The following is a 23,479-nucleotide window of genomic DNA, read 5'->3' as shown; positions in this document are numbered from 1 at the left end:
TTATTATATATCACAATAAAAATATATAAACAGTGAAATAATCACTTCACATTATTATATTGAGGTGTCACTAACTCTTTTTATATAATAACATAATATTATATATTAAATATATACACAATTAAAATAAATAAACAGTAAAATAAAAATTCTTACTTTCTAATATTGTTACCTTTTTTTGTGTATTGGAGCTTGGAAAAATATGGAGAAACTTCGAGTTTCGTGCTAATAATGTGTTAAAAATAAAAATTTACGGTAAAGAATAAAATCTCAAACTCACAAAATATATTAAACTACATACTTTATAAAAAAAATTCTATTCAATTGTATATATTCTTCACAAATTGAGAGACCTATTTATAGAATTTTTTTGAAAATAATCCAAAAATAATTACATCATTACATACATCATCACACACTAATTTTCAATATTTTCAACTCTTATTTTCGACACTATACATATTTTTTTTTATTGGAGATTCAATTGATTTTCTTATTGTGCGAATCTCAGGACGAAATCAAATTCAAATATTTTTTCTACTTTTTTTTCCCGTTTTTAAAAATATTATAAAAAAACTAAAGGTCAAACTGTATCGTTAAAAAAAATTAAGTTGTTGAACCGGTTGAGAACTGTCTAGAAGGACCATGGTCATGTCTTCTCATACAATTTTATTTGGAGATATACTTTGCCCGTAATACGCGTCTGATTGTCCCGACCCGAACTATATATAACATGATTCTTTGCTAAAATAAATAAAATTTATTCACGTTCAATTATTAGTTCAAATAAATTTTAAAAAATCACAATAATAAATTACAAATTCATAGTGTTATATAAAAATTTACAAATGTCAATAAAAGTCATGCAAAATAAATCTACAAAATTCTATAAAAATATTTAAAAATATGTGAGATTATACAAAATTAAATAGAAATTTATCAACTACACAAAATTATGTTATTTAAAAAAAAAATTCAATAAATCTCTACAATTAATACACCCTCTAATTTTAATACGATTTTATTTGGAGGTATTTTGCCCGAAGCTTTGTTATTAAATATTCTCAGCTTTGCAGATTGAAAGGTTAGATCTTGCCGACCAAAATTATCGTTTCCAAGATTCCTACTGTACGTAATTCACGCGTATTGATTAGTTTTTTTGTGATTGATTCTTCGGATTTATCTTCTGCGTTTGAAATTTTACTTGGTTTGATGCGGGTCACTTCAGTAGCGTGCGCATATGGCCACGTCTAACCCCAATTTTCCCAAACCCTAAGGCAGCTAGCTGTTTAAGAATGAAAAATATATGGCAATTTGACAACTGCGTGTTCAGTACTACACACTGTTGATTTGATTGTACAAAAGGGCTTTATAGAGCAAGATTAGGTCATTGTTTGTGATAATTTGGTGAGTATTTGATTTGAGTGTTGCGTAGTGTTCGATATGGGGAGAGTGAGAATTGGTGTGGAGCCGGGAAAAGTTAAGCGAAAATATGCTGTAAACTTTACCGGCTACTGCTCCAACCGGGTTCCACTTGTTTGAGTAAAATTGGTTGAGTTTTGACTGAGGATATATGTTCACGTGAAATCTAGATAATGTATTAATGGAATTATCATTGATTTTGTTTTGATTACCAGCTTTATTTCCATTCTTACAAGAGTGTTGGCACTCTTTTGGCGGAAAGGAGAATTCTGGAAAAATGACCTTTATTTCTGTATTTAATCTTTTTTAGAATGGAAAAAAAAATGCGCATCTGGGTTTTAATTTCGGTTCTTTGTCTTGTTTCATATGTGTAGAGATAAAGATCTCCATGAAAGCCTTTATTTTTTTCCATATGGATGTCAGGAAAAATTCCATTAATGATGATAAAGTTTTATCCTGCCCTCTATCATAACTGCTGTCAAGGAAAACACATGAATATCTGATATGCACTGTCATATTTTTAAATATATCTTTTATTGTCTTGGAGATGACATTTTTTAAGCCTTTAAAAGGATTGATCAATTCAATTGGGCTATTATTGAGTTCGTTTGTCTTCTAAACATTTGAATCTTTCTTGCATCATCTTGATATGTTGAGTTCACTCAACAGAAGATATATATAAAAAAAATACACTTTTCTTATGGTTGTTGATCGTGTTTTTTCATGTTCACCAGGATATCAATCTGAAAAATGAGTGGAGCAGCGGAGAAAGCATCAACTACTAAAACTCCAGCTGATTTCCTCAAATCTATACGTGGGCGACCTGTTGTGGTCAAATTAAATTCAGGGGTTGATTATCGAGGTGAGTCATATCTAAGTTATTTTCGTTTTTCTTTGTTTCTTTTTTTTAATAAAAAATGATATTATATTGAATAATTAAAACTATTAGTTACAAGAAGCGGGCATGTAATTCACACAATAAAAAAGGAAAAACTAAAGCTCTGATCATATTAATATTTATTTCCAATCCCTCAATGAATATGAGATCTAGAAATTCTTGAACTTTATATGCTTCGCAATCTAGCCAGAAGTCCGAATCTTAACCTTGTCCCAACAATCTTCAACCGACTCTTCTAGATTGTCAAAAAAACTTTTATTCCTCTCCAGCGTAATTAACCAGCAAATACAATAAACTACCGTTATCCAAATTTTTTTAACTCTTTTTACTCCATGTAGTTGTTGTTTCTCAACCTACTCCTTACTTCATTATCTAAAAGCGTCTTCTCAACCCCCATCCTCGATAGGCAGTTACACTACCAACCAATGCTGCTGAATCCTGTTCCTCCCCTTGAATCATCCTCACCTGCCCACCCTCGATAAAGTTATCCACCAATTCACTCGGCTTTTCAACCATCAGTGGCTGCCCACCCTCTCCTGATACACCCTTAGACAGCCACAATGCAGAAAAAGACGAAGGAAAGATAGAATTAAGATTGAAGGATTGTTTTAGAGGTGAAGACTGAAAAGAAGAAAGAACCTCGCCCACTTTAGGTGCCGAAGAATCCTCGTGACGCAGCCTGCGCATTTGCGAAGAACCCGAAGAGGATGCAAATAGACCCCCAATGTTTTACTTGCACAAACCATTCGGCACTGAGATATTTGAACTTAATGATATAGGGACGTCAGACACAGAATGATTCATAGCCCTCTTCAGAACTACCTCCATCCCAATCATTGAGCATTTGATCCTCCCACTCTTTAAGACCTCCACCACCCAACGCCTGTTCCAGCTGCCTCAAGGGGCCTCCCCTTTAGAAATCATTATCAAATGAAGTGGCATTGCCAACTATTGTATGGGAATTCCTTCTATAGTAAACATTCTCGAAAGTATGCACTGGCTCCCTTCTCACCTCCCCAGAGCTAGGCCCGTCTGCAACCCCATCGTCTGGCCCGTTCATAATCTGAATAGAACCTCTTCTAAAGTCACCAACTTTGCGTCCTTTTCTTTAGAACTGTCCCGATCTTGTTTATCATTAACAAACACATCCACATGGTCGATATTACGAATATGGCCAAATACCCCTGCCTCAAAAGGATATTTTGATGAAGACTTACCATACCTTTCAAAACCCCATAATCATTTGATGTCTACCTTATCTGATCTGAACACTTACTTGAGCCTTCTCCACCGTGTTCTTTATATAAACCATTCAATTTCCCCCACCCAAATGTCACCCTCTCTCCATTAACCATCACCTGATCGTATGATCGAAGTTCATAGATCTTGTATGCTGCGATATTAACAGAGTCAACCCCTATTCGGATATCCAAGATACCAAATTGCAATTGAACTTGCGTCAAGCTATTAATAAAAATGCCTTCAGACCCTACCACCCTGATCTTAGCTGCCGTCAAATCATTGAGCATAGTAGTGTCTTGGCTAATTTCCATCAAGCCTCCACATTGATCCCCGATAATGTTAAACATATATGTCGACCACAGTTTCCAAGGAAGTCCAAAAATCCTTACCCAACTATTACAATACTCATATACTATGTCCTTGTTTATCTTCTGATTCCATCTTTCAAATGACAATGTGACACTCATTTCAAGGAAACATCTCCTCAACCTCAAATAAAAAGTAGAATCCTCTTCAGTGTTCAGCCACCGCATCACCTTATTAGCTTGAAATGGAAAATTTTACTGCCTTAAAAAGAACTACCCGAACCAAGTCCTAAAGAATATTAACCTTCTCCTTAGTGATAAGAAGTGTTTCACTCCAGTATTTGACCTTACAATTACTAATGTTGTCCTTAGCTTCACAGAAACCATCTTACTCGATGCAAGATTAGCATTCTGAAATGAATAGTAATTGGCTTTCGACCTGCACGATGATGTACCAGCACTTCTTTCTTCCTTTGCAAAAACTTGGACAAATGATTTGCCAAGCACTTCCACCCCCACATAGCATTTCCACTCGGCAATATGATTTGTTTCCTGTGACCTTGCTGAATGAATTTAGCCACTTCCAAAAAGCTGCCTCTGTTATTGATAAACCTTTGAATTGAAAACACTACATTGTTACCCCTAAATCAGTTAAAAGCCGAACATGCTTTGGGATTGTTGATGTAGTCCCATAGCTTCGAACACATCCATTGGGCACTGCCGAAATCTGCTTCTAACAAGTAACTCGCATTTCTGGTTCTTTCGGTCAGAAAAACTGAAGCCACCCCAACACCCATTCTTATCAGGAACAATTTTTGTTCCTCCAATCGAGCATAATATGGGTCGCGGTACACTCTCCTCCAAGGCTCACTAACCTCCCTACTCGGAAATCTCTTCACCGGCTGCATCGAAGAATCCCAATGTAACATCTCTGAATATCAGCTAATAAGGTTAACCAGGGGAAATTTCATGAGCAGAGACGCGAAACTATGGTTTGGTGATGGGCTGGAACTGCACCAAGGAAATAAAATATCTAAAGGGCAGAGATCAGCCACGGTTGGATATTAATGGGACAGCCGCAGCTAGGTTGAAACGGCTAAGGTAAAGGATGGCTAAGGGTGGAAAGGACCAGATGGTTGGACGATGGTTGGAATGCACGACGAGCTAAGAGACGGCTAGAAAGAAAGGCTAGGGTTCGGCGACATCTAGCTAGGGTGCGTGGCAAAGAAGGAAACAGGTAGAAAGGAAGGCTAGGGTTTGGCGATTCCTAGGGTTAGACTAGGAAAAGGGTTCGGAGATGGCTAAAGCAAAAATTTTATTTTGAATTTCAAATATAATAGTAACAACTTATAATTGATATGCTACATATTATATTAATTCATTGAATAAAAAATAGAGTGAACTAAAAATATAAAATATTAACGCCACGTTAAATTCTTCGAACTGTTGAACTTAGTTGAAATCTATATAAATAGCAATACCAATATATTTCTCCAAAGGAATAACTATAATATCATATATAATTCATCTAATTTTCTATTGCAAATTGATGTTTTAACAAGTTTAGTATTCAAAAAAAGGTTATATGGTCGCATTAGTTGATAAATTTTGGAGCAAATTGGTTGTTTTTCATAAAATGCATCCTTATTAAAGATTGATATATGGTATTATGCTTTATACATAATAATATTGCCAGAGGAAATATTTGATATAGATTTGGGCCTCTTCAATTTTGGACTTAATTTATCCAAAAATGTCTGCTGGGCATTTACCCCCCTTTGTCCGCACATTAATCTGCCCCTGCTTCAGACCTATCAATTTCCTTGGCATTACGCTGTTTCAGTTATGCTGGTGAGTTAGATTGGAATGATCTCATCAAATCTTCGACACTTTTTAGCTAACCCCCATGAAGCCAATTTTTTAAAAAATATAATGATGTGAACTTCTATTCCGCATGGGTCACAGGGGCAGCAATGGTAGTGGGCAGAGGCGCTACATTGTTCCACCTGCTTCTATTGATAGCATTTTATGCTACTGCTAAATCGTCACTTGTTTATTTAAAAAAATAACTTACTTTGACAGAGCACCAATCCACCATTTACCTTAGGACCTCAGTTTTCCGTGGTGCATAAATAAGAAGATTCCAATACGATAAAGATAAAATTGGTCTAATGTTGATAAGTAGAGAGTGGAGAAAACATTAAGGAAATATATTTAACCTGAATTATATGTGTACAAGATTCAGTAATAATCAATTAAAGCAAGTTCTGGAAAATTAAGGGATTTTCTTGAAACCCTCCTTGCAAGGACCATAATTAAATTTAGCATTAAATTCATTAATTTATCAAATTAGCATTTTATATATGTTAAATACCAAATATACCCTTTAAATTATTTTTCTTTATTTCATTTTCTAATTTGATTCCACATTCCACATTCCACATTCCACATTCCAATTCTCACCTTTAAATGAACTAACTTCCCATTTCTTTATCTTATTCTGAGAACTTTGTTGATCGCTATCTAATGTCAATAGTAAAATGGCATATGTGAAGATCTGTTTTTTCTTCAACAAGTGTCCAAATTTTGAAACTAACTTTTCTAATTATAAAAGAAATGAAATATTGCTTATGTTTTGTTCGTTACCTTGTAAATCACGAGCCCCAAAGCTATATTATGTGTGTATCTACAATCTACGCACACATACATGTATATATATACGTGAATATTAAAATTAAAAATTATCTTATACCCTTTTCTCCATCTCAATTCATTCCTGGCTTCCGGCAACTTAATGAAATAAATATAATTAAATATGTATAATTTGCAACTCCTTCACATGAAACATATATAAATCTACTAACTCAATAAAGAATATGCGTAAATCTACGAGAATATCTTATGCGATTCCATCAATATCATTTCCTTAAACACTGTAAAATTTATGGAAAAGAGATATATCTTTGCTTTTCTCATAAGTTTTCACTGTTGTATGATGTTTAAATTTACAATCTAAATTAGAAAAACCGAAAAAGCGAACCGAAATTTGATTTCAGAGATAGTCGGGCACCTAAGACTTGAAAGCAAACTGATTTCAAATATTTTCATCAATTTCTCAATCTCCAAGAATCAGTTAATTTAATTTTTTATTCAATTATCATATTTCTTTGTAGCATAAGAATCAAGTTATTTTTAATTAAACTGTTTCCTCCCCTTTTTTGCTTAAACCAAGCTATCATGTTCGACAAACATCTTCATATAATTTTTGGCTGGTGTAATATTTGATCGAGTAATCTCTATAATGAAGCAAATTTAATTATAGTAGAATAAATTGAGATAGAGAAAAGAATAAAAAAACGATGACTTATTTTTATTCATATTAGTGTTTAGTTGAGATGAAGAAATTGGTAAAGGAAAGAGCAATTTGGGATTTTGAAACTATGTTGTAAAGAAGGCTATTTTTAAAAATTCAATCTTTAACATGGGCTAGAATAATTAATCAAGCCAATTATGATTAATTTTCATGACTTAATAAGTCAAAGAGAGATGGTTGGTTGTGGAAGAGAACATATTTTTGACTGCCTGGCTCTGGTCGATTTTAGTTTTGCATTTTGGGGGATAGATGTGTGTAAGATGATTGTATTATTCAAACCTTTAGGTTTGTTATTAATGCGTCTGCGCTGCGATTTTCTGTGATTTTTATTTGTCCTTATGATCCCCATGCTGTATTGTATGCTATATAGCCAATTGCTCTCCATTGTAATTGATTTTTTATATTGCTACTCTTGCAGAGCATGCAAATTCCATATTTTTTGTGTTAGCTTGTGAATATGAATGGATCTCCTGATTAGAAGTTCTAGGTTGTCGCTGAGCCTAAACTATGTTCCTATTTGTTATGTCTGGCAGATTAGGATATTCTCAGTCACTTGCATTTGCCAATATTCTCAACTTGTCGTATGTTCATTATCTTTAAATGGCATAATAATGTGTCACTATTTAATAGATTCTCTTTCAACATCTGCAGCTCTGCTGCGTAAAGTGCATATCTTCTTCACGCTTTGAAGTACCAACATAACCTTGATTAGCTATAGTTATTCTAGTCATGAGTAGTGAACTTTGACATGGTATTCATCCTCTTATAATCTATTATAAAGTTATGAGATCTTTTCATAATTTTCAGCCTGAGTTCTGGTGAATGTTGACTTGATGGATAAAAAAAGTAAGTTCATTTCTTCTACAGGTATTCTTGCATGTTTGGATGGATATATGAACATTGCCATGGAACAGACAGAGGAATACGTCAATGGTCAATTGAAAAACAAATATGGGGATGCCTTTATTCGAGGGAACAACGGTAAGAATCAGTCTCGATGATATTTTATAAAATTGATAAATTACTTTTGTTACTGTTAGAATAGCTATGTTGATTCATATTCTTTATGATGAAGTACTCTATATAAGCACATCGAAGAGAACCCTGGCAGAAGGGGCTTAACCGTGGGGGATGTGAAGATGGCGGAATCATGTTCATCGTTGAAAAGCAGTAGCAGTTGTTTGCAGTTGGAGAACTAGTGGTTATTGGGCTGTGGTTAAATTTGCGCCAACTACTGTTTTGTGAACTGACGGTTTATGCCATAGATGGGCATTTGACATTTGAAACGAATTTAGCAGTCTATTTATTATTCGGGTTACGGGTACTATTTTTTCAAAAATCAAATATAGTGTCGTCTAACTCACCATCTTTAATCATGAGTGCCGCGTCTTACCAAATGTGTTTCATTTACAACACAAGCAAACACATTTACTTGTAGGAAACGAAATCGTTCGTTTGAAATGCGAATATCTTGCACATAATAAATCACACTTTAGGTTGATAATTAACATCAGAGCTATTTCAGTTGTACGTTAAGTGGAAAACCTAGGAAGACCAGCATAATAAATTTACATAATTTATCTCAAAATATATGCAAAGAATTTGTGTTTCTAGAACTGCGATGGGTATCAAAGTACGATGACATATTTTATGCAGAGTTATCATGAGCCAACTGCTCGTGCTACTGCTAATAAATTCTTCCCAGTTTGTATTTAACAATAAGAACAGCTCAACTCAGGATGTTACATTGGCTCTGTACTAACTACAACACCAATAAATCAAAGAACAACAAGAATACAGACTACAAATTATCCAACAAATCTTCCAGTGCGTTCCTTGCATCATCTACGATATTGCTAGGATGTTTACCATGGTGATTGGGTATTCGCTGCACATCCTACAATAGGACTCATTAGCAAACATCCTATCAACAGAGCAGATTATGAAACACCGGATGTAATAAATATAATGACTTATTGGTCAAGGTCAACAAGACAACCACTGTAAAGAATCATCTATCTTTAAAGCAAGGTGGGAAACTTGGCATCGAGAAAGTCTCGCAAGATTTTTGCTGCTTTATTACCCCCCATTAACTCGGTTAGCTTTTCTAGAGGAAGAAGTGCAAGTTCTGCCAAGTTATTACACCCATCTATTATTGACCTGTAGTTAGAATCGGTCACCCCTGGTAGCCGTCTCAGGAACTCAACTGCTGAGGTATTGTAATTTTCAGCTCTGCCAACGAAAACATTTTTCCTTCAAACCCAAAGTACAATAATAAAACACGAATAAATAAATAAAGCTTCTTTGTCCAATTCTATATGCAATGGAATAACTAAATTCCACGACAAAAATTGTGACATGAGCCATGGGCAAACATCCTCAGTGAACCACAAAGGTTCAGGCCTTGTTTTGCAACATCAAAGTAGACCATATCTAGTTTCCTTCAAGTTGGAATAATCTGTACTCACCAAGCAGGTGATTGGTATCTAACATTGAGATACCATTCTCAATCTGGCAATGAATAGCAGCTCATCAAAGAGGATTACTGCAAAATTATATTACCTGATATCGTTTCCAATAATACCCTCCTCTGATGGAACACCAACTCTGATTGCCTTGACTTCATCTGGTTCATCCTGGTTTGCCTTAAGTGTAGCAAAAATCTCTGCAGTAGCATGTAAACTGCGAGACCAAACAATGCGCAGCCGAGGAAAATGGAGCACAAGCAAGGACAGCTTGGATATAATACTAGTTGGTGTAACATCATTACCAATATCACTTGCAGACTGCATAGACAAATCACAACACTCCTTAAACAAAGGATAAATCCATTACCTCGCATAAAAGTCATATGCATTATTGTATGTGAAATGTTACGCTCGCATATTGTGTATAACAATGTAGTAAGCAATGAATTTCCAGTTGGTCACATCAACATTTAACTGATAACTCTGACAGTGTCATCAATTACACACCCAATGGGTCCTATCATTCTTGTGCACCACGTAAGTGTAGAATTACATGTGCTCATACAATATTAAGTACCTGAAATGAAAAACTTTTATCTTGTGAAAACTCGATCAGGAGAACAGGTATCTTATAATAACGTGACATCATCTCCACCTGGTTATATAATCTACCAGATGAAAAACTGATAAAAAGATCTTGAACGCTTTTACGTTCTACACATATCAATGGTGACAGTATGTAATCTCCCACTTCCAAAGTCACAGGAATAATGCGGATGCCTTTTTGGTGGAGTACGTTTGGGAGACTGCTCATAAATTCTCTCATATCCACTATGACCTAGAAAAATATAAATATTACTTCCACTACAGTGGTTGGAAAAACATCTAAAGAGAGAAAAATCAACACTTAAGACACCTGCATTTCTTTTTCTGCTTCCTTTCTTCCACCTGCTTTTCTGGTGACCAGATTTTGGGCAGTAAGAGACTGCGGCTCAAAGGAAGAATTTGATCCTTGAAAATTATCTTCCTGGCAGTCATAAAGTAACAAATAATAAAATTATCAAGGCGATGGGGGTGTATGACAGGGAAAATATTAATAATGATAGCCATGCAAACAATACCAAAGGCTAAAACATCTAATTCCAGCTAAACAACAACCCTTAGTTGCAATATCAAGTTAAATGAAAGTATTATTTGTATTTTATGAAGAACAAAAACTTTATGATTCACAAATCTAAACCCACGTGTTAGATGTTAATGGAGCTCCAGTCTCCAGAACATGGTAGAGCCACAATTTTCCATAGAGGCAGACTCATTTCCTTTTCCTTCTCATAATCCCTTCAGGATTTCATAATTGTTTTTCTCAACTTTCAGGTATTTATGAGATTTCAGGTCCATCCAAAACACACAAATCTTCCCTCAAAAAATCTTGGAATGTTAGTATGGGATGTAGATGTCAAGAAGTCATCCTGTAAAACTTGAAAGATTTCATCATACCTGAGACAGATGATATAATAAAGAATTTTTGAGAGAGGTTCATGTGATTTGGAGTTCTGGGGAGGTTGATGCAACTTATGCATCAAGACAATCAATCATCAGCACAACAACTAAACTATCACCCATGACGCAACAAGGGATTTTTTCTCTTTTGGGGTTAATGATTCTGTTACACAATAGTTGTCAGACAGCAATTGTGCCACTGATTCACTTAAGATGAAAATGCACATTTCCAGAGAGAGAGAGAGAGAGAGAGAGGGGGGGGGGGGGGGGGGGGGGGGCCAAAAATACAGTGAATCAATCATGCCAAATGTGAAGAAATCAACCACCGGAAACTGAGAGCATGTAAAGCACATTGCAACAAAATTTGACCAAGAATTCAACAGGGACAGTGATTTAATCAATAAACTTGGGACCCAATTAAAAAGGACATAATGTATCATACCTGACCAACTGGTATTAACATCAGAGATTTCTGTCTAATTAGGGATTCAAATGCCCCATTTTCTCTACGCACACTTGCCTCAAATTTCTGCACCTCAGTAGAATCTTCATAGAACAGAAAGTACACTTTCAATTTTTTTGAAGGATTTTCAGCTTTGTAAATTTCAATTTCTCTGACAAAAGCCACGCTAGGGTGGTAAAATATTATGACAGAAGGTTGAAATATATCCAGAATAACTTGATCACTCTCTAGAGCATGGAAATGCACTGATGGGAACTCATTAGTATTTTCTAATTTTTTACTATGTTTTCGAAGAACCCCTTTATCCAGAGATTCAGTTCCAGATTCACGACCATAAAGTTGATGACTGACATTTGTCTTGTCTTCACTCTTTGAAGGATGATCCTCAGACTGAACAACGGTTTCCAGTTCAGAATCAGTTATATCAATCAATGATTTATTCTTCTTGCTTTGTGTTTTCCTACCTCTACCATGTTCTTCGCTCACCCCATCAACTTCAACATTAGAATCCCTTTTAGCTTCTTTACTTATAACATGAGCTGCAGCCAGCAATGCATCATTTTCTTGCTTGCTTATGCTAGTGACTTCAGCTCTTTGTCCAGAAATAGAGGGAATAACTCCATCAAGAATCCCAAAACCTTTGGATGTCTTTTGTTTATTTTTGTTACTTTTTGGTAAGGCCCGTAATTCTACTTTACCAAGCAAGTATTTCTCCCATTCCTCCAGCATGACCTTCAGAATATGACAGACAGTACACGTGCATTTAGTTATATCAAGAAGCAAACTCATATATGATTCACTGTCATGGTGATACTCATTTTGAAAAACAGACAAAGAAGCCTCCGCAACAGATAGTTGATTCCTTATTCCTGACACATGCTAAATCAATAAATAGACAACAATATATTACCCACAATACGCCTCACAAACGAGCTGAAGACTTCAAATATAAAAAGCTATGCTGAGCAACATGTAGTCTTACATCATAAACATTTTTGCTAAAGTTCTCTAAATCAAGCATATATCTTTACCCAAAAACACAAAATTAGCACACAAGACCAGGCAAATCATATTTTCTCCAATAGCAATTTAAGAAAACCTTTAGATAGGAGTGGCAATTTTCAACATAGCCTGATCACTAATTGAATCTGTCTCAAAATTATTGGATATTTTAACTTAACTGCACTTCAGTCAAATTTGGTCAATCCAATTATGAACCCAAAAATATTAATTGGGTTAGGCTGAACCCAACTCAAACCAACCGGACTTGAAAAGATCAGCGCCCCTATATTTAGAAAACAAAGGTTATTGCATAAAACACTTTTGCAAGTGGCAACTAAATAAATGAAATTGATGATTGAGGAACCAATGAAAAAAGGGTCAAAATTGGGAATGCAAACAAATCGAGTCGGCTATATAAATATTTGATTTGTATTTGAAATTATTTAATTCGAATTGAACTCGAACAAGTTGAAACTTTTTGTCGAGTCAAACTCGAGCCCAAATTATTTTGTTAGAAGATAGGTCGTGTACTTTAGTATTTGATTAATATAATAAAACTATATATTAAATAAATATATTAAGAGCCTTTATTTTCATGTAGCTCGTGAACATGTTCGAATATTTCGAGCGAACTCGAACCGAATTTGAGCAAAAAATTTAGGTTTCAAATTCAGCTCGAGCCCAAATACATCTAATTTGAGCCGTATTCGAGCCTTGAAATTATTTTCATATTCGATTAAAGTCGGTTCGTTTATATCTCTACTTAGAATTTTATAAACAACTAGCTGAGAGGGTAACTTTAAGCATTTCTGGCGTGCAACAAGTGATATCCATCCGTTGTGAAAGGTCAGGTTCTAAATAACGATAATTGGGTTCATTCAAAATACAAGAGCCAATTTGTCAAAGTCCTGCCTAAAGCATAGCAGCAAAATTTAAGAAAAAATAAAATAGTTAAAAAAGAGGAACAAAAGAGAAAAAAGAAGAAAGGCAAAGAAAATGAAGGTACATTGCTCAGTTCCTCAATCTCGTTCGCATCACATAATGGAAACAAATTCATAAAAGCTTAGCAGCTAATACACACTTTCCCAATAGTGATGATTTCGCATGATGAAGAACCATCAAACAAATTGTGTTTCTTACTCATTACTTTATTTGCATTCAACAGCCCAATATATTTGTATAATATCAAATCATCTTCACCTCTCACATTTGCTACAGCTACGAATTGAAGCCACACTAATAATAAATATACTAAGAGTCTTGTCCGAAGAATCCAGGAGTTTGAGGCAGCTTAAAACTTTACGTATTGTAATTAATCAAAGGCACAGTGGAAAGAGAATAGTTGTGATAACCTTATGCTGGCCCTTGTTGATGAAGTCTTGAAGCTGCATGCATGTGTGTTCATCCTTGCATGCCACTAGAACTATTCCATTCTGACCCTCGTCGGCTCCAACTAATAATTCTTCCCCTACCGTAGCTTGCTTCTGTGTTTCCTCCTGTATCTCTATGAGAATCTCCTGAGGAAAAACAATTGAGATAACGCATCTCCTCAAGAATGACACAACAATTATAAAAACCAACTGTATATTGTCAAAAGAATACCATACTTCAATTTATCACAACTCATTCAACCAAGCAATTCACATCAACCACAAATATGAAGTATAATTTGGTTCATACCCAAATTAGGTAAGATAATTACCGTTAAAAATCCTCCCATGACTGGAGGGAACATATTTTTAAGACCTGAGATTTAGTATAGTATAGATTGAACCAAGTCTAGTAACCAAAATCTTAAGATCAATATATGACCACACACACACACAACCACACACATGATTGTATAGAAACTGAAATGAGTAGGTCAATGTGAGAAATAAATAGAACTCCCACTCACACGTAACACCTTCCACTTTGGTGGCGCCTCCAAGGTTTTCTCCAAAACTACTCCATTATTTGCAGATGCACGAGAATCTACATATCCAGGAGAAATTGAAGCTTATACAACTAAGTACTGCCGAGCACATAATTAATGTAGCCAATCATGACAATTCTTATTCGATCAGCTCTACTCAGAGTAAGAGGAAAGGTTCAAAAAGCTGCCCAACAATTACATCCAAAGTATCGAGTAGAATGTGTTAATAACAGCGTTGATGATAAATGGATAATTGTCCAACAAAATGATACCTAAAAAACGAAAAAAAACTCACCATCTCCATCCTTGTTCCTGTTGTCCAGTTTTCTCTTCCTACCATCTGACCTACCAAAATGATATACCCGCTTCTTTGCAAGCTCAAAAATCTTGAAACTAGACTCAGAAAAGACCCAAACAGAACGGAAACTCTCTGAGGCCCTAAGTGAGTCCAGATACTTTAAGTAGGTTACTGCATCATACCTATCATTAAGAGACATTGCAATAACAGCTAGTGGTAAATATATCAATACAAGAAAACACACAATTTTATCACTGTTGACATATATTAGGAAACAAACCATATTGATATTTTATGCATTCGATGTCACAGTGGAAACAGGAAACAGGGAAAAAAATTTGGTTGAAATCATAGTTGTCAAGAGCACAAAGCGCATTGAGGCTCACAAGCGCTATGGAGCATGAGGCGCAAGACAAATTTAAATATATTTATGTTATAATAAATATATTAAAATAAGAATAATTAAGTCACAATGACACTCAAAACAAAAAATAATAATAATAAGTTCATACTAATTAGTAATATGATTATAATTCTTCAATTTTCCAAATCAAATTCATCTTCTTCCATCGAATCATCAGAGTCCCCATAATTTTCGCACTTATATTTTTTTTGGTTTTCATAATTTTTTTGATCCACGTCAATTTCTTTACCCTATTCATCCAAAAGATGTGAAATAGGTCCTTTTTTTGTTGTTTTAGACGAAAATGTCCTCACCTCGTTGTTTTGTTCAGCTCTCTCTTTTTCTGACTCCAGCGTTGGAGCATTGGGTTGCTAGGGTTTAGGTTTGGGCTTTTGTTTTAAACAAGTAATTAAAAAAAAATTCACTAAGGTACGCCTGAGTGAACTTCCAACGCTAGTCCAGGTGAGCGCTCGGACTCGCCTTAGTGAATCGCTGCGCCTGAGGTTGCCTTAAGGCTAGAGGTGTTCGCCTTTGACAACTATGGCTGAAATAGTGGTCAACAGTAACTGAATTTTTATATTGTGTCAAAAGATATGTTCAACCTCTGTGATAGACCATTACAGAGGGAATAGACTGAGCCCAACAAATATGCCCTTCCTATTCTCTGACTATTTTTCAGCGCAGTAAAAAATGTTTTATCATACAATAAAACCACAATTTGACTACTCATATTTTCATTTTGTGAGAGCCTCTCACAATGAAGCAGCCTGGAAGGAAGAAAAGATTGTTCCTTTACCCATGGGTAATTTTGACTACTCATATTTTCACTTTGTGAGAACCTGTCACAATGAAGCATCCTGTAAGGAAGAAAAGATTGTTGCCTTACCCATGGGTAATTTTGACTACTCATATTTCCACTTTGTGAGAGCCTGTCACAACGAAGCAGCCTGGAAGGAAGAAAAGATTGTTGCTTTACCCATGGGTATGAGGTAACCTATGTACCTCTGATCAACAATTATTGCCCATAACACGTAATGTTGTGTAAACATAAAATAGGTCAATCACAAGATAAATAAGTTCTTGATTATGCTAAAGGCTTATGCAACATCAGCCTTGATAATGTAGTGGATCCATCCCCTGCTTTTCCCCCTTTCCACCCATCCCCTAAAGACTAAACCGATAAACAACTGCATGCCACTACACCCTTCTCTCAGTCAACCTAAAACACTTGCAAGAGATTGATAGCAGAAAAGTAGAAATAATTTTCAATCAAAAGAAAACCATCATTTGTAGCTATCATTCCTGTCAAAAACGCGTCTTTGTCATCAACTATACCGATTGAACGACTCATTAAAGATCAAAAGCACAATTTCAGCATGAAACCACAAAATTTCACAACTTCAATAACATTTCTAACCCATACTATCCTACTGTTTTCTTCTTTCATCTTATCATTATTGATCATAATATCAAAAACATAGAACTGACGCACGCAATACCTAGAAAGATAATCCAATAGCTTTCTCAGTGTCTTCAAATCAGAAACCAACTGCTTCGTTCTCTTTCCTAATGTATGCCATATCGGATCCAACTGTCTCCTAACAATCTCATCGAATGACTTGAACAATCCACTCTCAACCGTCAAATCTTCCACGTCAACTTTATTAGTCTTCCTCATCTCTTTCAAACATCCATCCATAACCTCAATAACAGCCTTCTGAATCCCAAGCATGTGAGGTGACATTGGAACCCTGATGTCTATCACCTCCGGTTGGTTCCTTTCCAAATCTTGAGAAACATACACCTAAATTCACCAAAAAGATAATCGTTAAATCAAAAGTAATCCTGATTACATTTCATAGAAAATTATAATTGAACTCCCAACAGTTCAACAAGTCTACTGGATAGAATTAACTCTTGAAAGGTTCAGAAGGTTTGATAACTCAAAAGCATCAGCCATTGGGAGAAGATCTAATACTATTCAGAATTTTAGGTGCATTAAAATTAACTAACATCTAAACCTGAAAGTAACAAAAACCATAACATGTCAATTTAATTACGCACAGACAGGGTTACATAAAAAAATAGCAAGATAAATCTAGTGTTACAAAAATATTATTCAATATATTATTAATTTTCAGTAGTAAATCCGAATACATTGTGAACTAGTAATTCTCTCATCTTATAAGCATTTGAGTGCTTAGTTCTATAATATTTGTGAGGTGTTTTATTCTCCTGTATTAAGAGAGTGTGTTCTCTTTGGAAATAAAGTGAGTGTATTGTACACCATAAAATATTATAGTGGAAATCTTTTCATTTTGTCCGTGTTTTTTTACCCTGATAATTTTTAGGGGTTTTCCACGTAAATCTCGGTGTCCAGTTTATTATTTATTTTCATATTTATTATCTCAAATTATCGCACGTGGGACCAACAAGTGGTATCAGAGCCTTGGTTTAAAATTTTTTTAAATTCTGAGTATACTCTGTGGTTGCAGCCTAGACTGATCTTCCACATCAGAAAAGATTTTTTGAGATTTTTTTATTAAGGCGGGATTATTTTGTTCAGTCTACTAAATTGTTGTAGACATAATGACGGGCTACGAGATAACAAAGTTCAATAAAAGCAATTTTATGCTATGGAAAATAAAGATACAAGCAATTTTAAGAAAGGAGAATTGCTTGGCGGCTATTGGAGATAGACCAGTGGAAATTACGGACGATGGAAAGTGGAATGAGATGAATAATAATGTTGTTGTCAATCTACACTTGGCTTCAAGTCGCTACACAACATGATTTTCCTAAAGAGGAGGCTTTATACTCTTCGGATGGCGTAATCCTCATCGATGACCGACCATATCAACATACTAAATACTCTATTTGTCCAACTCACTTCCATGGGACATTAAAATAGGGGAAAATGAACGTGCGGAGCTTCTACTTCAAAGTCTACCAGATTCATATGATCAACTTATCATCAACATTACCAACAATATTCTTATGGGCTTTCTAAAATTCGACGATGTCTTAACTGCGGTTCTCGGTGAAAAAAGCCAGCGCAAAAATAAAGAAGATAGGTTGGTAACTTCGAAGCAAGCAGAGGCTTTGCCGATGATAAGAGGAAGATTTATGAATCGTGACTCCAGTGGGTGCCAAGGGCGAGGTAGATCAAGAGCTATGTTGAGGACTGCGGGGCTAGACAAGTCATTTTGGGCAGAAGCAGTCAAAACCGCTTGTTATATTATCAATCGTTCTCCTTCAGTGACGATTGATCTGAAGACTCCGATGGAGATGTGAACCGGGAAGCCGACAGATTATTCTCATTTGCATACATTTGAAAGTCTGTGTACGTTATGTACAATGAGCAAGAAAGATCGAAGTTGGATTCAAAATCCAGAAAATGCATCTTCTTGGGTTATGCTGATGGAATAAAGGGGTTTCGCTTGTGGGATCCTACTATTCACAAGCTTGTCATCAGCAAAGATGTTATCTTCGAGGAAGATAAAGTAAAGGGAGACAAAGGCACACTGAATTCAGAAACTACTATATTTCAGGTGGAAAATAAGACGGACAATTGTCAAAATTCTTGTTAAGCAGTACCAGAGCACGAAGAACGAGAACATGTTGAATCTGAGGTTTCTAATGTGAGACAGTGACCTCGAGACAGAAGATCATCAGGTTGGCTTTCAAATTATGTCACTGAAAGCAATATTACATATTGTCTATTATCAGAGGATGGTGAGCCATCGAGTTTTCACGAGGCTACTCAAAGCTCGGATGTATCCTCGTGGATGATAGCAATGCAAGAAGAGTTGGCGGCATTAGACAGGAATAAAACTTGGGATCTTGTTACACTACCACAAGGGAAGAAAGCCATTGGAAACAAATGGGTCTATGAGATCAAGCGTGATGGCAATAACAAAGTAGAGCGGTATCGTGCTAGATTGGTAGTAAAAGGATATGCTCAGAAAGAAGTCATTGACTTCAATGAGATATTTTCTCTTGTGATAACATGCTAGGCGGCCAGCCGCACCGATAACATGCTAGGCGCACCGATAACATGCTAGGAGGCCAGCCGCACCGATAACATGCTAGGCGGCCAGCCCAGGCACTAGTCGGCGCCCCTAAGCGGAGGCTAGGCCTGCTTTTTAAAAAAAATAGGCTTCTAAATTTAATGATCCGCTAAGAAGCCCATTTAAAAAAATAAAATTCTGGCCTACTAGGTCTGCTGCTTTTCTTTCTTTCTTTCTCGTTATTTGGTTTCTATTTCATTGCACTCCTCGTTCCAGAGAGGCAACATCTCGTTCCAGAGGCCATCTCGTTATTTTCCAGAGGCACTCCTCGTTCCAGACAACTGCTGCGTTTCTTTCTTTCTAGTTATTTTCCAGAGGCACCATCTCGTTCCAGAGGCTCAAGTTATTCTTTCTTCTCACTTTCTTGCATATATTTTTTCTCCTTGATTATTGTTCCAACACTGCATCAAAGTGTTTGTTCTATAACAGACAAATGAGTTGATTCTTAGTCGAAATTCTTGATAAAACATTGCTAGGAATTTTGTGATTTGTCTAATTCTGGATTCAAGAACTCAACATCATCTTGCTGTTGATGATTCTTTCGTGTATTTTTCCTGATGATGATGATTCTTTCGTGTATTTAGCTAAATTGTTGATGATAATTCTTTCGTGTATTTTTCCTAAAGTGTAGATGGTAAAGGCACATTGATTGAGAGATATTTTAACATGTATTTGTATTCAGCACAATGTCATTCAAACATCTTTAAGAACTTTGCTTCTGTTTTCTTCCTTTCGTGCTAAATGGAATCCGATTATTGGCACTTAGTCCCCGCCTAGGCGGCCTAAGCGCTAGGCGCTGGGCTACTGCCCGACTGGCGCCTAGCGAATTCTAGAACCTTGGGTTCGGCTTACAACAGTCAGAGTAGTTCTGGCATTATGTGCGATGTTTGACCTACATCTAGAAGTGAAAACGGCATTTCTTCATGGAGATCTTGAAGAAGAAATCTATATGCTCCAGCCAGAAGGTTTAGCGGAAAAAGGCAAAGAGAACTTGGTTTGTAGGTTGAACCACAGGAGAAAATATCTCATTGAAGTCAATGTCTTCTTTCTGAGCATATCTTTTTACCACCAATCTAGCACGATACCGCTTCACTTGGTTATTGTCATAACGCTTGATCTTATAGACAATGAAAGGGGGAGCCATAGAGCTCCTTGTCTGTGTGAAGACGCGTATAAAACATGTCTTAAGTCTTCTATCCGAAATAACCGACCACCACGTTTTTATTCACAAATTCAGCCAACCTTTGTTGACTTAATGACAAAGCATTTAATGCATTGTCATTATTATTATTTGCCGACATTTTATATTATTTTGTTGTTGTATGTGGACGAGATGTTTGTTGTAGGCCTCAATAAAGATCAGGTCCAAGAATTGAAAGCACAGTTGGCTAGAGAATTTGATTTGAAGGACTTGGGACCAGCTAACAAGATTCTAGGGATGCAAGTTCACCGAGACAGAAGTAACAGAAAGATTTGGCTTTCCCAAAAAAGTTATTTGAAGAAAATATTGCAACGCTTCAACATGCAAGATAGCAAGCCAATATCGACCCCTCTTCCTGTTAACTTCAAGTTATCCTCCGAGATTTGTCCTAACAGTAAAGCAGAGAGGATGGAGATGTCTTGAGTACCATATGCATCAGCAGTGGGAAGTTTGATGTTCGCTATGATCTGTACAAGACCGGACATTGCTCAAACAGTGGGAGCAGTTAGTCGGTATATGGCAAATCCTATAAGAAAGCATTGGAGCACTGTTAAGAGGATCCTTAAATACATTAAGGGTACCTCAAATGCTGCATTATGTTATGGAGGATCGGATTTTACACTCAGGAGCTATGTCGATTCAGATTATGCAGGTGATCCTGATAAGAGGAAATCTACTACTGGTTATGTGTTTACACTTGCGAGGAGAGCAGTAAGCTGGGTTTCAAAACTGCAAACAGTTGTGGCGTTATCTACAACGGAGGCAGAATATATGGCAGCTACTCAAGCTTACAAGGAGGCAATATGGATTAAAAAGGTTATTGAAAGAAATTGGACACAAACAAGATAATGTTCCTTTGTTTTGTGACAGTCAGAGAGCGTTGCACATCGCAATGAATCCAGCCTTTCATTCAGGGACGAAACACATTGGAGTTCAATTTCATTTTGTTGGAAAAGTAGTAGAAGAAGAAAGCATGGATATGCAGAAGATCCATACAAAATATAACATAGCTGATTTTCTGACCAAGCCAGTTAACACTGATAAGTTTGAGTGTTGTAGATTTTCAAGTGGCCTAGTGGAAACGTAAGCAGCAGGGAATGACAATATTGAAAGGATGTGTGGAGATGTGTTTGATTCTCAATCAAATCTTCAAGTGGGAGAAATGTCGGCAAATAATAATAATGACAATGCATTAAATGCATTGTCATTAAGTCAACAAATATTGGCTGAATTTGTGAATAAAAACGTGGTGGTCGGCTATTTCGGATAGAAGACTGAAGACGCGTTTTATACGCGTATTCACACGGACAAGGAGCTCTATAGCTCCCTCTTTCATTGTCCATAAGATCAAGCGTGATGCCAATAACCAAGTGGAGCGGTACCATGCTAGATTATGCAACAAGATCATTTATTCTTCGAGTTTTCTCTAATCTTATAAGTATTTGAGTGCTTAGTTCTATAATATTTGTGAGGTGTTTTGTTCTCCTGTATTAAGAGAGTTGTTATCTTTGAAAATACAATAAGATAGTTGTACACCATAAAATATTACAGTGAAAATCTGTCCGTGGTTTTTTGCCAAAATAATTTTTAGAAGTTTTTTTATGTAAATATTAGTGTCCAAATTATTTTTATTTTCATATTTATTATCTCAAATTATGGCACGTGACATCAACAACTAGCATGATACCTGGAACCTAGGCCACAGATGAAGTTTTCGGAGTCCAAGGCACTTGAGAATCCTCTCCGATTTTGCGAACCCTGACACCATGGACTGAGGTGAATCAGAGAATGCCCTGACATACAGAGACCGGTTAGAAGACCGCAATATCCGCACAATAAAAGCCTCAGTTGAAGTATCCGACAGCGAATGCGCATTAAGCAAAATAATCCCCGCGACTGACGTGGTAGGGAGACGGGACGTGAGCAAGTCGACGATGAGAATCCTAGCAGTGATGAAGAAGATTCCACCGGAAGTGTAAAGCGAGAGGCGGTGGTGCGCGGATAGCTCGGAGGTGATTTCCGATGTCCCGGGATGATGTAGGGCTATCTCGGATCTTTGGGAAGAAGAGGCGGAGAGGAGGAGGAGGGAACCCTGGGCAGGGTCGTGGAGGCTCAAGAGGGCGGAGATTAGTTTGGGGAGACCGAGGCCGGCCGAGAGTACTACGAGGCCGCCGCTGGGTTCGTCGAGTAGGTCGAAGATTATGTTATGGTGAAATTGAACCATTGGCGCTTAGTTCGCGGACAATTTACTTCAATTTCGTGTTCAAATATGTACAAGTTCAAAAATAATACATATATATATCTTGCGACATATAGAAATCTTAGATGAATTTCACGCACATCTCCGTATATAAAATTATGTTAAAATTATTATTTTTCATTCTAAATATAAATCGAGTAAACTTATCTTATTTTATGAAACCATCTCACTTGATACATACTCGTATTTTTATTAATATATACGATATCACTGATTTGACTTTAAACTTTCCAAATTTAAAATGAAATCAAATATTAACTCCAATTCTTATAATTCCCAGCTCGACGCACACCTAAAAGTTTCCAGCAAATAAGGGTCACAGGATATTACATTTACTATGTAAATCCCAAATATATTGTTCTTCCGAATAAGTGAAATCATATCCAATCATGTGTGTAAAAATTCCGATGAATCTTAAGCAATTAAGCTTGCTTTCATCCTCTGCCTCTCCTTTCAAGGTAGACTAACAACAACGTCTTAAAAAACGTAGAACATGACGAAATTTTTGCGAAATTAATCGTGAAAAAAATTTCTTTCTGCGAATAAATGCATAAATTTTAAAAAATTATTCTAGAGTGATCCTTAAAGAATACTTTGATGCTTCTAACGTGATTTTGTTATCAAATATTTAAACTTTAATTTTTATCAAAAAAAATGAA

At 36.0% G+C, this 23,479-nt stretch overlaps 2 protein-coding genes across 4 annotated transcripts; one reads left to right on the top strand and one right to left on the bottom strand.

The window, feature by feature from the left end:
* Positions 1–1,008: 1,008 nt before the first annotated feature.
* Positions 1,009–8,619, top strand: LOC142527526 (sm-like protein LSM36B). Of its 3 annotated transcripts, none has more exons than XM_075632355.1 (4): positions 1,009–1,084; positions 2,157–2,284; positions 8,108–8,221; positions 8,316–8,619. In XM_075632355.1, the coding sequence occupies exons 2-4, from the start codon at positions 2,173–2,175 to the stop codon at positions 8,360–8,362; spliced, it is 273 nt and encodes a 90-aa protein (XP_075488470.1). In that variant the 5' UTR covers positions 1,009–1,084; positions 2,157–2,172; the 3' UTR covers positions 8,363–8,619. The 3 variants fall into 3 exon arrangements, with proteins under 3 accessions (XP_075488470.1, XP_075488471.1, XP_075488472.1); XM_075632356.1 differs by having other exon boundaries at positions 1,039–1,128; XM_075632357.1 differs by having other exon boundaries at positions 1,043–1,132.
* A 285-nt stretch (positions 8,620–8,904) lies between these two features.
* LOC142526504 (DNA repair endonuclease UVH1) lies at positions 8,905–22,820 on the bottom strand. Its single transcript, XM_075630949.1, has 10 exons — positions 22,248–22,820; positions 16,789–17,093; positions 14,884–15,068; positions 14,571–14,647; positions 14,026–14,190; positions 11,651–12,403; positions 10,625–10,735; positions 10,286–10,546; positions 9,803–10,026; positions 8,905–9,472 (listed from the first exon to the last, which is right to left on the bottom strand). Exons 1-10 carry the CDS (start codon positions 22,782–22,784, stop codon positions 9,262–9,264), a joined length of 2,829 nt encoding a protein of 942 aa, XP_075487064.1. The 5' UTR covers positions 22,785–22,820; the 3' UTR covers positions 8,905–9,261.
* Between the last annotated feature and the right edge of the window lie 659 nt (positions 22,821–23,479).

Source organism: Primulina tabacum, chromosome 15 (assembly GCF_025594145.1).
Source record: "Primulina tabacum isolate GXHZ01 chromosome 15, ASM2559414v2, whole genome shotgun sequence".
Taxonomy (NCBI): Eukaryota; Viridiplantae; Streptophyta; class Magnoliopsida; order Lamiales; family Gesneriaceae; genus Primulina; species Primulina tabacum.
This window is presented reverse-complemented; position numbering and strand designations above follow the sequence as displayed.